The 16579-nt window shown below is 32.8% G+C and overlaps 1 protein-coding gene across 1 annotated transcript; it reads right to left on the bottom strand.

Annotated features, from left to right (window-relative positions):
* Nucleotides 1–18: 18 nt before the first annotated feature.
* On the bottom strand, nt 19–1069 carry LOC114168426 (calmodulin-like protein 3). The gene has a single exon (XM_028053225.1). The coding sequence runs from the start codon at nt 730–732 to the stop codon at nt 277–279; it is 456 nt and encodes a 151-aa protein (XP_027909026.1). The 5' UTR covers nt 733–1069; the 3' UTR covers nt 19–276.
* Between the last annotated feature and the right edge of the window lie 15510 nt (nt 1070–16579).

The raw sequence follows: 16579 nt of genomic DNA, 5'->3' as shown, positions 1-16579 counted from the left end.
TCTTATCACACAAATGGATTAAAAGAATTGAACCAGTGTTTGAAACTGCTTAGAGCAAAATATATGAGGTGGAAGTGAATTGGAACAAGTTCATTGAAAATCTAACACGATGAAAAAACCTTCAACGTAATGAATCAATGAAATCATTATCCTAGAAGACGAAACTTATTTACAAGTTAAGAACGGATTCGAATTGAAAACTTGAAAGGATGCATATATATAATATATATATTTGTAATCGATTCTGCATTGGAAAAACAGGGAAATGAAGGAAGATTAACCAATAGCAGTGAATCCTCCGCCACCCTTCATCATCTGCCTGAATTCCTTGTAATTGACCATGCCATCTCCGTCAACATCCACTTTCACGATCATCTTCCGGCACTCCTCCATGCTCTTCCCTTGCTGGAGGCCCAGGGAGGCCAGCACGGCGCGGAGCTCGTCGACGGTGATGAAGCCATCGCGGTTCTGGTCGAAGACGTTGAAGGCCTCCCGCATGTCCTCCTCCTCGTCGCGCTCCTCCATTATCGTCTCGTACAGCTCCCCGAACTCCGACATGTCCACGCAGCCGTCGCCGTTGACGTCGATCCTCGCTATCATCTCCGCCAGCTCCTTCTCCGGAATCTCTATCCCCAAATTCACCAACGAATCTCTCAGCTCCTTCGCCGATATTCTCCCGTCCCCGTTCCGATCGAACATCTCGAACACGCGCCTCAGGTCCATCGCCTCCATTTTTTTTATTATTATTATCAACTCTTAGAAATTAATCAATCAATTAGTTAATAACTAACTAATTGATCGATTAATTACTAATTACTAATAATAATAACGGAGGATCGTGATGGAGGATGAAGCTGATCGTTCCAATGGAGAGAAATGCCTCTGATTTGGTATGAATTTATTAGGTTTCGCCAAGAAGCCACCACGACAGCGAAATTGCAGTGCTTTTTTTGGTACGATTTTGAGAGAGATTTTTGGCCACTAAATAAGGAAGCTGTTATCGTTACAAGACACACACAACACAAGACAAGACAACAACCTACGCGTTTGCGTGAATATTGTTGTCATCATGAGTAACATACATATTTATATACAATACAGATTGGTATAACGTTTCAGTGACAGGTGGCATGCAAATAATTACTATGTAGGCTTTTGACTTTAGGGTTTGTGTCTTTGGATATTTTAATGTACCGTTACTCAACGGTAGGAGAAATGTGTTGAAGTGATTATTATTCAAAGACGCGTTGGTAAAAATCATTCCTTTAATCGCGCTTCTTCATTTTCCTCCCCATAACATAACTAAATTATTACAAACAAACCAGATCACGCTGCGAATTTTTATTTTTATTTTTTTTTTCAATGATTAACTCTTGTTGAAAAAATTACTAATTTTTTATTTTTTTTAATAATTTTTCTACTTCAATTTCTTATTTTTTAACTTAAATAAAACAGATAAATAGAATCTAAAAATTTAGAGATGTCCGCTTGAGACCGTTGATAACGGATCTAACAGGATGGCCCCGCCAAAAAAATGGAGCCAGCGATGTTACATTTAATAATAATTATATTTAATTTAATGCAACATGAAGTCATAAGCTACGTTTTTTTATTTTTATTTTGCCGCGCTTACACTACACTACAGAGTGGAAAGCACAATTCATGCGTTTAAAATTGAAAATAATAGGGTGCTTTTTTTTCTCACTAACTACTTCTTCAACACAGACCAAGAATCAAGACCTTGTCTTTTTTTTTTTTTTTTCTTTTTTAGAGTTTTTTGTGCTTCTTCTTCTACACGTTTTCTTTCTTCTATGAAATTATGGTTTGTGAATTTTATAGTGATTTTAATTACGACGTGCTGCATTCATATTTCTAGAGAGCTTCAGTAACTTGAATTGGTCTTTTGTTGGTAGTAAATTAGTACGAAGTGATGCTTAGAGTGGTTACACAATTTGAATCAGCCAACAAACTGGTACAATAATGGTACCTAAATGGTTGAAAACCGTTTGAATCAGACATCACTCCGTTGTAAAAAACAAAATTAAATTTTTGTGTCGTCCCAGGACGGCAAGACCTATTCTTCATTTGTGAAAAAAAAACAGCTATATGTCTTGAATATGTTACGTAGTCTCGACTAGAAATAAGATAATTTTATAATATATAAATGAGGTGCTTACAAGCTGATTTTTTTAAGTTGGTTTTGTGAGGTTGAATTATGTTTAAAGTCTATTTCGAGGTTGAATTAGGTTTAAAGTCTATTTCTAACCAGTGAGATGCAAACTTCACCTTACAAACCGATTTTGTAGGGTTAAATTAGACTTAAACCTCACTTCTAATATATTCTGTTGACTTCTAAAAATGGTTCCATTAACAACAGAAAAATTAAGTTATTGTTTGTGATTTTAAGATCATATTTGAGTAACTCATATGTAATGTTTGTATCAGGATGAATGCTACTAACTTTTAGTAAAATTTGAGGATTTAAAAAAAATTATTTCACAACTCTAATAATTTCACCCTTCAAATTTAATAGAAAATTAATCAAAACTTTCATTTATTTGTATGAACAACTTAAGAATAAGATGTAAAAATCCATAATTAAACCAGAGTGTACAACACTTCTAAATAATCTGTCTAAAAGAACCTCAAATACAGATAAGTTTTTTTATTGTTTATGATTGAGATTTTAAGATCTTATTTGGATAACTCATATATTGTTGCATTGTTCTTTATTAGTCAATCAACTAATTACATGATACAGAATTATAATATAAGTAGGGGTTCGTTTCGTTATTTTTTATTCGTAAAGTACAAATTTATCCTATCCCAATATACTGTGGCAATTTTTGTTTGTTTGTTCGACTCCAACCCCTAAAGTAATGCATATATACTCTACCCACACATAATACTTTCTTATTGTTCAAAATATCAATTAATATATATTTTAAATACTTTGAAAGGGAGTTTCTTAGTGTGAAGGTTGTGAGGTTGGTACTAAATAGGGATGACAAAGATATCTCTATCTACGGTATTTGCAAATAATTATACAAAAAATGTTGGGAAATAGAGAATATTTCAAAAGGGATGAAGAGTCTAGAAACAGGATCTTTGCATTTATGAGAACACTTTTGAACCAATCGATGATGCGTTTCAGGTCTATTTTAGAGACAATGTTTTAATTCCTAATACCATCTAGGTTCATCCGTAATTGTGCTGCAAGCCTTGGTGTTTCAGTTTTGATTTGACCATTATTTCACAATCAGTTTTGATTTGGTCTTTAATTTTTTACCGTTGCTCACCCTTACAAGCTCCTTTCCCATCTATAAATAGATGTCATTTGCCTCCTCCAAGACACACCACTTAGCTTTCATTCTCCTCTCCTATATCTTTTGTTCTCTTAGTTCTTCCTTCCTCTTATTATTCTGGATTGGGTCTAATTACCTACTCGTTTTAGAGTACCTTGCTATTTCTTAGATCCTCGGAAGATCCAAGAAGTTCCTGTTGTATCCTGAGGAACTTGCGCAACACACCGCGGATAAGTCCTTAAGGGCAGTGATTTTACACGCCTCAGGAAATATCCTTTTGTTCGTGATTTGTCAGTTATTTACAACAATCTTAAGGACTTATGGCTGACAACAACAATAACTCTACTACATTGGAGAATCAAAATATTTTTGGAACTTAGCATGTCTTTGCGAAACCATTTCCGAATATATAAAAAATTAAGGTATTCTTTAGGCAGAATTTTCGATGCTGGCAAGAACGTGTGTCTACTCTTTTAGACATGTATGGAGTAGCTATGACTCTCTCAACTTAAAAACCTGACGAATTCAGTGCCAAACAAGTTCAAGATTGGACTCATGCAAATAAGGTATGCCGACACACCTTACTTAGTGTCTTGTCTAATGATTTGTTCGATGTGATGCAAAAAGAAATTTAGAATTCATTGATTCTCAAATATACTGCCGAAGACATCGTCTGATAAAGATTCATCATAAGGAATTACTACCTTTGGGAGATGATTGAAGATAAAGACATCAAGATTCAAATCAACGAATACCACTATCTACTTGAAGATATCAAAGCAGAAAACATACTTATGCATGATGAGTTTGTTTCAGAACTTCTGATTGAGAAATTGTCGTCGTCTTGGACTGACTATAAACAACAACTGAAACACAAGCACAAGCAAGGGCCAAAGCACTATCTGCAAAGGAAAACATGGTAGAAGATAAACTTGCTTCAAAAAGGTACGAGAACAAACCTGATCACAAAAGGAAAAATAACTGTCGAAATACCCGTCCTAATGGATCTAACCCCGTCTTTAAGAAAAAAGGTAATTGCTTTGTATGTGAGAAGTCAGGCCATCTTGCACCTCAGTGCAGGTGTAGAGCAAGAAACAACAATCCTCCTAGGGCAAATATAGCCAAGGGGAAGATATTATAGTTGCGAACGTTTCTCAACTAAATCTTATGACCAATGTGGGTGGTAGACTCTGGTGCTACCCAACACATATGTGCAAACAGGAGTGCTTTTACCTCCTACACTAGTGTAGGGGATGGAGAAAAACATGTTTATCTTGGTGATTCCAGGACAACTCCAGTCCTTGGAAAAGGAAAGCTTCTTCTAAAACACACATATGGGAAGACTCTGGCCTTGATTGATGTGCTACATGTGCCCTCTATCAGAGTTAATCTAATTTCTGTAGCACTGCTGGAAAAGTGAGGGTTAAAGTGTCATTCGAATCTGACAAGATTGTAATGACAAAAAATAATGTTTTTGTGCGGAAGAGATATTGTGATCAAAGTCTCTTTGTACTCAATATTTCAGAAATTATAAATGAATAATGTTCTTCTGCTTATATCGTTGACTCATATGGTATGTGGCATGCTAGATTAGGCCATGTTAATTTCTCGTATGTTATGAAATAGCAATGACTATGATTAATTAATATGCATGATAAGCAAAGTGGTAAATGTGATGTATGTGTAGAATCCAAAATAACTAAGAAAACATGTTATAACCTTTATAGATGATTATTCTAGATACACCAAAGTGTACTTAATCAAACGTAAGGGTGAAGCTTTTGATGTGTTTTTAACTTATAATGCAAAAGTAGAAAATCAATTGAATAAGAAAAATAAAGGATTAGATAAAGGTGGTGAATATGTGTTTTTTAATGACTTTTGTGTGAAAGAAGGTATTATCCATTAAGTAACCCTACCATATTCACCTAAGTCTAATGGAGTAGCTGAGAGGAAAAATAGAACTCTTAAGGAAATGATGAATGCCATGCTTATTAGTTCTAGTGCACCTGATAACCTTTGGGGAGAAGCCCTTCTTACTGCATGCTTTTTACAAAATAGGATACCTCATAAGAAAACGGGTAAAACTCCCTATGAGTTATGGAGAGGGTATCAACCTAATCTTAAATATCTGAGAGTGTGGGGGTGCCTAGCTAAAGTAATGTTAGACGATCCTAAGAAAAGGAAAATAGGCTCCAAAACCTATGATTGTATGTTCTTGGGTTATGCTGAACATAGTGCTGCCTATAAGTTTCTTGTTCTTAAAAGTGATGTGATTGAACATTATACTATTGTGGAGACAAAAAATGTTGAAGGTTTTCTAACATATTTCCTTTAAAGGTTAATGATACAGTCGAACAACCTATAAATAATAATAGTGATGCCATATGTGAGGGTTTAAGAAGAAGTAAAAGACAGAGGAAGAAAAATTCTTTTGGAGATGACTTTTATACATATCTAGTTGAAAATGATCCAACAAGTTTTTTAGAGCCTACTAGTATTCTTGATGCAAAACAGTGGGATAAGGCTATTAAGACTAAAATTGAATCAATTGAGAAAAATAATAGTTGGACATTAGTAGATTTGCCTAAAGGAGCAAAACTCGTTGGTTGTAAGTGGATCTTTAAGAAAAAGTATCACCCTAATGGATCCATAGATAAATATAAGGCAAGATTAGTAGCTAAAGGTTTTACTCAGAAACCTAACATAGATTACTTTGATACCTTTGCCCCTGTGACTAGGATTTTCTCTATTCGTGTTTTGTTAGCACTAGCAGCTACTCATAAGCTAGTGATACACCAAATGGATGTTAAGACTGCTTTTCTGAATGGTGAATTAGAGGAGAAAATTTATATGACTCAACCTGAAGGGTGTGTTGTCCCTGGTCAAGAAAATAAGGTGTGCAAAATTTTAAAATCTTTGTATGGGTTAAAACAAGCACGAAAATAATGGCATGAAAAGTTAGATAATGTCTTACTTTGTGATGGTTTTTCACCTAATGATGCTGATAAATGTGTGTACTCTAAATCTGAAAATGGTGAATGTGTCATTATATGTTTGTATGTGGATGACATGTTAATTTTTGGTACATGCATTGACATAATCTCTATAACTAAATTGTTTGTAGGATACAAGTTTGAAATGAAAGATATGGGTGAAGTCAATGTGATTTTAGGTGTAAGAATCATAAGGAAGGGAGATAGTATATTACTATCCCAGTAACAATACATTGAGAAACTTCTTAGGAAGTTTGGATACTATGACTTTAAACCAGTGAGTACCCCTTATGATACTAACTCTAAATTAATGAAAAATAGAGGATAATTTATTTCTTAACCTCAGTATGCCCAGATAACTGGGAGCTTACTGCACTTAATGAGCTTTTCAAGACCTGATATTGCTTATGCAGTAGGTAGATTGAGTAGGTACACTCAATGTCCTAATCAAGAACATTGGGATGCACTCGCAAGGCTTATGAGATACTTAAGAGGTTCAATGGATTATGCCATTGAATATAGTGGATTTCCTGCTGTACTAGAAGGGTACAGTGATGCTAACTGAATCTCTTATTCAGATGAGACAAAATCCACTAGTGGTTATGTATTCACACTTGGGGTGGTGTTATTACATGGAGATCAACCATGCAAACAATTATTGCAAGAACAACAATGAAATCTGAGTTTGTTGCTCTCGAAATGGCTAATAGTGAGGTTGAGTGGTTGAAAAACTTCTTAGCAAACATTTCTTTAGGAATGAAACCAACCCCATCTATATCTATACATTGTGATTGCCAATCGGCAATAGCTATAGCTAAAAACAAAAACTATAATGGAAAGAATAGACATATACAATTGAGACATAATCTGGTTAAGTAGCTGCTAAAGAGTGGAACTATTTCCATTGATTATGTGAAGTCAGAACAAAATTTAACAGACTCTCTGACAAAACCCTTGGGAAGGAATATGATTTTATAAACATTGAGGGGAATGAGACTTAAACGAGTTGCAAACAAACAAGTGATGGTAACCAAACATTTGTGATTAGAGATCCCATGAATAAGGTTTATATGGGTAAAAACAAGTCACTTATTAGTTCTGATAGGATTAAACTGATTTTAAATCAATTATGTCCATTCCTATGGTGTGCATGAAAGTGCTAAAGGCTGAATTATTGAAAGGATAAACTTTGTAAATTGAATTTCTATGTGGTGTAAGAATTTTAGTTTAAACAAAGTTTTAATGATTTATACACTTGATGAAATCACCTATATAAGTGTCAAGTGGGGCCGTTTGTATGAGATCTTGGCATGATCTTTAAAACACTCATGAATACCGAGCACGCACATGGCCTAGTAAGCGCAACACAACATTAACAACAAAGATTGTGGGGGTGTATTGTTATTAATAAACCACTAACACACATCAAGTGTCTTTGGTTCATATAGTTTGTTGTACCAACTACATTGTGTGTTAAGTTATCTGTCTAAGACTGGTTCATATAGCTTGCTATACCAACTCTGATGCATTACATCTTAGTTTAGACCCAAGATTTTGTTTTTCTTATATATCTCCCTTTTGTAATATGTGTGGGATTGTTGGGAAATAGAGAATATTTCAAAAGGGAAGAAGAGTCTAGAAACAAGATCTTTGCATATGACAGCAGTTTTGAACCAATCAATGATGCGTTGCAAGTCTATTTTAGAGACCATGTTTTGATTCTTAATATCATCTAGGTTCATTCGTAATTGTGCTGCAAGCCTTGGTGTTTCAGTGTTGATTTGGCCATTATTTCAAAATCAATTTTGATTTGGTCTTTAATTTTTTACCGTTGTTCACCATTCACAAGCTCCTTTCCCATCTATAAATATATGTCATTTGCCTCCTCCAAGACACACCACTTGAGCTTTCATTCGCCTCTCCTATATCTTTTGTTCTCTTAGTTCCTCCTTCATCTTATTATTCTGGGTTGGGTCTAATTACTTACTCGTTTTAGAGTACCTTGCTAGTTCTGAGATCCTCGAAAAATTCGAGAAGTTCTTGTTGTATCTTGGGGGACTTGCGCAACACACCGCAGATAAGTCCTTAAGGACAATGATATTACATATCTCAGGAAATACCCTTATGTTCGTGATTTGCAAGTTATTTATAACAATATTATTGAAAGAATGTTCTACGTGATATATATATATATATATATATATATATATATTTATATTTATATATATATATATATATTAAAACAAACAAAAATAATATTTGCACTATAAACGATTTGATATGCCACTGAAAAATAATCTCACTAAAACAATATATAATTAAAGGTGTTATAAGAGAGAGTACTTTGGATATCTAAACAAACTTGTGGGTAATAATAATTGCTTTAATAAAAGGAAGATTTTCCAAATGAAATAAAAACTAAGAATCAAATAAAATAAATCCAAAATATACCCTTTTGGAACTTGCACTATGTACAAAAAAAAAAAAAATCAAAGTGTTATTCGTTAGTTCCATTTAGGGAGTATACCTAACTCAAGTTATATAAAGCATTCAAAATTAGTGTCACACTCACAACTTGGATTTTGGAATGAATAAAACAATATATTATATAATGTCAAATTCATACGAAGTACAAAGTAATTTTTGATACTAATAAACTCAATCTAAAGCCCAATTTTAACATGTTAATTGCTCTCACAAACAATCGTCTATCCTTACTATGACGAATAAGTAATTCAAATTGTGCTCCATTAGTCTCAATGTGGATGCATACCCAAGTTACACAGCCAATATTTGAATTGTAATATCCGACATCACTAGGACTCAAGAAATAACCATAAACAGAATGAAGCTTTCATCTCGCAGCAGAATTATAAGCAACAAGTCATATATAACCATTTGAAATTTGCATTAAGAATAAATGTAACTTTATATGGCTTTCAAAATTGGAGGCACAATATCAATCGAATTTAAAGGACTTTTAAAATTGGAGGCACTATATCAACTCAATTTATGGGATTTTCAAAATTGGAAGTTCAATTGTTACTCGCTATCAATACAAAGAGTTTCATAAAACATTTTAAAGGGACAATTTTGACATGTGCATGAAAAATTTAAAAAGAATAAAAATCATGACCCATACTTATCTCACATTTTCAAAACAAATAAATATGAACTCAACTTATAATTTGAAATCCTTCTACTTTGGCCCATCAAAAGACAAACAAGTAATTCATCAACATATCGAATAAGAATGGACAAATTAAAATTTTCTATTGCAAAAGTCAATGTTCACATTGACAATTCTATTTATGGTGGCACAGTTAAAAATATACCTAAACGAAATTTGCACAGTGAACCAAGAAAATCAAAGTGCAATTCGAGAATTCCACGTGGGACAACCTAAAATATACCCTTTTGGAACTTGCACTATGTACTAAAAAAAATCAAAGTGCTATTCGTCAGTTCCATTTAGGGAGTATACGCAACTCAAGTTATATAAGGATTTCAAAATTAGCGTCACACCTACAACTTCGATTTTTAGATTGAATAAAACAGTATATTGTATGCTGTCAAATTCATACAAAGTACAAATTAATTTTTGATACTAATAAACTCAATATAAAGCCCAATTTTAACATGTCAATTGCTCTCACAAACAATCCCCTATCCTTACCTATCCTTACTATGACGAATAAGTAATTCAAATTATGCTCCATTAGTCTCAATGTGGATGCACACACAAGTTACAAACCAATATTTGAATTGTAATATCCGAGGGACTCAAGAAATAGAAAAAAATAGAATGAAGCTTTCATTTTGCAACTGAATTATAAGCAACAACTTATATATAACCATTTGAAATTTGCATTAGGAATAAATGTAACTTTATGGGGCTTTCAAAATTGGAGGCACTATATCAACTCAATTTATAGGATTTTCAAAATTGGAGGCGCAATTGTTACTCGCTATCAATACAAAGAGTTTTACAAAATATTTTAAAAGGACAATTTTGACACATGAAAAATTTAAAAAGAATAAAAATGATGACCCATACTTATCTCACATTTTCAAAACAAATAAATATGAACTCAACTTATAATTTGAAATCCTTCTACTTTAAAGGAACAATTTTGACATGTGCATGAAAAATTTAAAAAGAATAAAAATCATGATCCATACTTATCTCACATTTTCAAAACAAATAAATATGAACTCAACTTATAATTTGAAATCCTTCTTCTTTGGCCCATCAAAAGACAAACAAGTAATTCACCAACATATCGAATAAGAAGGGGCAAATTAAAATTTTCTATTGCGAAAGTCAATGTTCACAAAGTCAATGTTCACATTGACAATTCTATTTATGGTGGCACAGTTAAAAATATACCCAAACGAAATTTGCACAGTGAACCAAGAAAATCAAAGTGCAATTCGAGAATTTCTCATGGGACAACCTAAAATATACCCTTTTAGAACTTGCACTATGTACTAAAAAAAATCAAAGTGCTATTCATCAGTTCCATTTAGGGAGTTAAATATGAACTCAACTTATAATTTGAAATCCTTCTTCTTTGGCCCATCAAAAGACAAACAAGTAATTCACCAACATATCGAATAAGAAGGGACAAATTAAAATTTTCTATTGCGAAAATCAATGTTCACATTGACAATTCTATTTATGGTGGCACAGCTAAAAATATACCCAAACGAAATTTGCACAGTGAACCAAGAAAATCAAAGTGCAATTCGAGAATTTCACATGGGACAACCTAAAATATACCCTTTTAGAACTTGCACTATGTACTAAAAAAAATCAAAGTGCTATTCATCAGTTCCATTTAGGGAGTTAAATATGAACTCAACTTATAATTTGAAATCCTTCTTCTTTGGCCCATCAAAAGACAAACAAGTAATTCACCAACATATCGAATAAGAAGGGGCAAATTAAAATTTTCTATTGTGAAAGTCAATGTTCACATTGACAATTCTATTTATGGTGGCACAGTTAAAAATATACCCAAACGAAATTTGCACAGTGAACCAAGAAAATCAAAGTGCAATTCGAGAATTTCTCATGGGACAACCTAAAACATACCCTTTTAGAACTTGCACTATGTACTAAAAAAAATCAAAGTGCTATTCATCAGTTCCATTTAGGGAGTTAAATATGAACTCAACTTATAATTTGAAATCCTTCTTCTTTGGCCCATCAAAAGACAAACAAGTAATTCACCAACATATCGAATAAGAAGGGGCAAATTAAAATTTTCTATTGCGAAAGTCAATGTTCACATTGACAATTCTATTTATGGTGGCACAGTTAAAAATATACCCAAACGAAATTTGCACAGTGAACCAAGAAAATCAAAGTGCAGTTCGAGAATTTCTCATGGGACAACCTAAAATATACCCTTTTAGAACTTGCACTATGTACTAAAAAAAATCAAAGTGCTATTCATCAGTTCCATTTAGGGAGTTAAATATGAACTCAACTTATAATTTGAAATCCTTCTTCTTTGGCCCATCAAAAGACAAACAAGTAATTCACCAACATATCGAATAAGAATGGGCAAATTAAAATTTTCTATTGCGAAAGTCAATGTTCACATTGACAATTGTATTTATGGTGGCACAGTTAAAAATATACCGAAACGAAATTTGCACAATGAACCAAGAAAATCAAAGTGCAGTTCGAGAATTTCTCATGGGACAACCTAAAATATACCCTTTTAGAACTTGCACTATGTACTAAAAAAAATCAAAGTGCTATTCATCAGTTCCATTTAGGGAGTTAAATATGAACTCAACTTATAATTTGAAATCCTTCTTCTTTGGTCCATCAAAAGACAAACAAGTAATTCACCAACATATCGAATACGAAAGGACAAATTAAAATTTTCTATTGCGAAAATCAATGTTCACATTGACAATTCTATTTATGGTGGCACAGTTAAAAATATACCCAAACGAAATTTGCACAGTGAACCAAGAAAATCAAAGTGCAATTCGAGAATTTCTCATGGGACAATCTAAAATATACCCTTTTAGAACTTGCATTATGTACTAAAAAAAATCAAAGTGCTATTCATCAGTTCCATTTAGGGAGTTAAATATGAACTCAACTTATAATTTGAAATCCTTCTTCTTTGGCCCATCAAAAGACAAACAAGTAATTCACCAACATATCGAATAAGAATGGGCAAATTAAAATTTTCTATTGCGAAAGTCAATGTTCACAAAGTCAATGTTCACATTGACAATTCTATTTATGGTGGCATAGTTAAAAATATACCCAAACGAAATTTGCACAGTGAACCAAGAAAATCAAAGTGCAGTTCGAGAATTTCTCATGGGACAACCTAAAATATACCCTTTTAGAACTTGCACTATGTACTAAAAAAAATCAAAGTGCTATTCATCAGTTCCATTTAGGGAGTTAAATATGAACTCAACTTATAGTTTGAAATCCTTCTTCTTTGGCCCATCAAAAGACAAACAAGTAATTCACCAACATATCGAATAAGAATGGGCAAATTAAAATTTTCTATTGCGAAAGTCAATGTTCACATTGACAATTCTATTTATGGTGGCACAGTTAAAAATATACCCAAACGAAATTTGCACAGTGAACCAAGAAAATCAAAGTGCAGTTCGAGAATTTCTCATTGGACAACCTAAAATATACCCTTTTAGAACTTGCACTATGTACTAAAAAAAATCAAAGTGCTATTCATCAGTTCCATTTAGGGAGTTAAATATGAACTCAACTTATAATTTGAAATCCTTCTTCTTTGGCCCATCAAAAGACAAACAAGTAATTCACCAACATATCGAATAAGAAGGGGCAAATTAAAATTTTCTATTGCGAAAGTCAATGTTCACATTGACAATTCTATTTATGGTGGCACAGTTAAAAATATACCCAAACGAAATTTGCACAGTGAACCAAGAAAATCAAAGTGCAGTTCGAGAACTTCTCATGGGACAACCTAAAATATACCCTTTTGGAACTTGCACTATGTACTAAAAAAATCAAAGTGCTATTCATCAGTTCCATTTAGGGAGTTAAATATGAACTCAACTTATAATTTGAAATCCTTCTTCTTTGGCCCATCAAAAGACAAACAAGTAATTCACCAACATATCGAATAAGAATGGGCAAATTAAAATTTTCTATTGCGAAAGTCAATGTTCACATTGACAATTCTATTTATGGTGGCACAGTTAAAAATATACCGAAACGAAATTTGCACAGTGAACCAAGAAAATCAAAGTGCAGTTCGAGAATTTCTCATGGGACAACCTAAAATATACGCTTTTAGAACTTGCACTATGTACTAAAAAAAATCAAAGTGCTATTCATCAGTTCCATTTAGGGAGTGAAATATGAACTCAACTTATAATTTGAAATCCTTCTTCTTTGGCCCATCAAAAGACAAACAAGTAATTCACCAACATATCGAATAAGAAGGGACAAATTAAAATTTTCTATTGCGAAAATCAATGTTCACATTGACAATTCTATTTATGGTGGCACAGTTAAAAATATACCCAAACGAAATTTGCACAGTGAACCAAGAAAATCAAAGTGCAATTCGAGAATTTCTCATGGGACAACCTAAAATATACCCTTTTAGAACTTGCACTATGTACTAAAAAAAATCAAAGTGCTATTCATCAGTTCCATTTAGGGAGTTAAATATGAACTCAACTTATAATTTGAAATCCTTCTTCTTTGGCCCATCAAAAGACAAACAAGTAATTCACCAACATATCGAATAAGAATGGGCAAATTAAAATTTTCTATTGCGAAAGTCAATGTTCACAAAGTCAATGTTCACATTGACAATTCTATTTATGGTGGCACAGTTAAAAATATACCGAAACGACATTTGCATAGTGAACCAAGAAAATCAAAGTGCAGTTCGAGAATTTCTCATGGGACAACCTAAAATATACCCTTTTAGAACTTGCACTATGTACTAAAAAAAATCAAAGTTCTATTCATCAGTTCCATTTAGGGAGTTAAATATGAACTCAACTTATAATTTGAAATCCTTCTTCTTTGGCCCATCAAAAGAAAAACAAGTAATTCACCAACATATCGAATCAGAAGGGACAAATTAAAATTTTCTATTGCGAAAGTCAATGTTCACATTGACAATTCTATTTATGGTGGCACAGTTAAAAATATACCCAAACGAAATTTGCACAGTGAACCAAGAAAATCAAAGTGCAGTTCGAGAATTTCTCATGGGACAACCTAAAATATACCCTTTTGGAACTTGCACTATGTATTAAAAAAAATCAAAATGCTATTCATCAGTTCCATTTAGGGAGTTAAATATGAACTCAACTTATAATTTGAAATCCTTCTTCTTTGGCCCATCAAAAGACAAACAAGTAATTCACCAGCATACCGAATAAGAATGGGCAAATTAAAATTTTCTTTTGCGAAAGTCAATGTTCACATTGACAATTCTATTTATGGTGGCACAGTTAAAAATATACCGAAACGAAATTTGCACAGTGAACCAAGAAAATCAAAATGCAGTTCTAGAATTTCTCATGGGACAACCTAAAATATACCCTTTTAGAACTTGCACTATGTACTAAAAAAAATGAAAGTGCTATTCATCAGTTCCATTTAGGGAGTTAAATATGAACTCAACTTATAATTTGAAATCCTTCTTCTTTGGCCCATCAAAAGACAAACAAGTAATTCACCAACATATCGAATAAGAAGGGACAAATTAAAATTTTCTATTGCGAAAATCAATGTTCACATTGACAATTCTATTTATGGTGGCACAGTTAAAAATATACCCAAACGAAATTTGCACAGTGAACCAAGAAAATCAAAGTGCAATTCGAGAATTTCTCATGGGACAACCTAAAATATACCCTTTTAGAACTTGCACTATGTACTAAAAAAAATCAAAGTGCTATTCATCAGTTCCATTTAGGGAGTTAAATATGAACTCAACTTATAATTTGAAATCCTTCTTCTTTGGCCCATCAAAAGACAAACAAGTAATTCACCAACATATCGAATAAGAAGGGGCAAATTAAAATTTTCTATTGCGAAAGCCAATGTTCACATTGATAATTCTATTTATGGTGGCACAGTTAAAAATATACCCAAACGAAATTTGCACAGTGAACCAAGAAAATCAAAGTGCAATTTGAGAATTTCTCATGGGACAACCTAAAATATACCCTTTTAGAACTTGCACTATGTACTAAAAAAAATCAAAGTGCTATTCTTCAGTTCCATTTAGAGAGTTAAATATGAACTCAACTTATAATTTGAAATCCTTCTTCTTTGGCCCATCAAAAGACAAACAAGTAATTCACCAACATATCGAATAAGAAGGGGCAAATTAAAATTTTCTATTGCGAAAGTCAATGTTCACATTGACAATTCTATTTATGGTGGCACAGTTAAAAATATACCCAAACGAAATTTGCACAACGAACCAAGAAAATCAAAGTGCAATTCGAGAATTTCTCATGGGACAACCTAAAATATACCCTTTTAGAACGTGCACTATGTACTAAAAAAAATCAAAGTGCTATTCATCAGTTCCATTTAGGGAGTTAAATATGAACTCAACTTATAATTTGAAATCCTTCTTCTTTGGCCCATCAAAAGACAAACAAGTAATTCACCAACATATCGAATTAGAAGGGACAAATTAAAATTTTCTATTGCGAAAGTCAATGTTCACATTGACAATTCTATTTATGGTGGCACAGTTAAAAATATACCCAAACGAAATTTGCACAGTGAACCAAGAAAATCAAAGTGCAATTCGAGAATTTCTCATGGGACAACCTAAAGTATACCCTTTTAGAACTTGCACTATGTAATAAAAAAAAATCATAGTGCTATTCATCAGTTCCATTTAGGGAGTTAAATATGAACTCAACTTATAATTTGAAATCCTTCTTCTTTGGCCCATCAAAAGACAAACAAGTAATTCACCAACATATCGAATAAGAAGGGACAAATTAAAATTTTCTATTGCGAAAATCAATGTTCACATTGACAATTCTATTTATGGTGGCACAGTTAAAAATATACCCAAACGAAATTTGCACAGTGAACCAAGAAAATCAAAGTGCAATTCGAGAATTTCTCATGGGACAACCTAAAATATACCCTTTTAGAACTTGCACTATGTACTAAAAAAAATCAAAGTGCTATTCATCAGTTCCATTTAGGGAGTTAAATATGAACTCAACTTATAATTTGAAATCCTTCTTCTTTGG

The sequence above is a fragment of the Vigna unguiculata genome, chromosome 11 (assembly GCF_004118075.2).
Source record: "Vigna unguiculata cultivar IT97K-499-35 chromosome 11, ASM411807v1, whole genome shotgun sequence".
Classification (NCBI taxonomy): domain Eukaryota; kingdom Viridiplantae; phylum Streptophyta; class Magnoliopsida; order Fabales; family Fabaceae; genus Vigna; species Vigna unguiculata.
The sequence above is the reverse complement of the archived record's forward strand: the minus strand, read 5'-3'. Positions and strand labels throughout refer to the sequence as shown.

Excerpts from the sequence above, each read along its gene's own strand:
- LOC114168426 (XM_028053225.1), bottom strand. The coding sequence starts at position 732 with ATGGAGGCGATGGACCTGAGGCGCGTGTTCGAGATGTTCGATCGGAAC.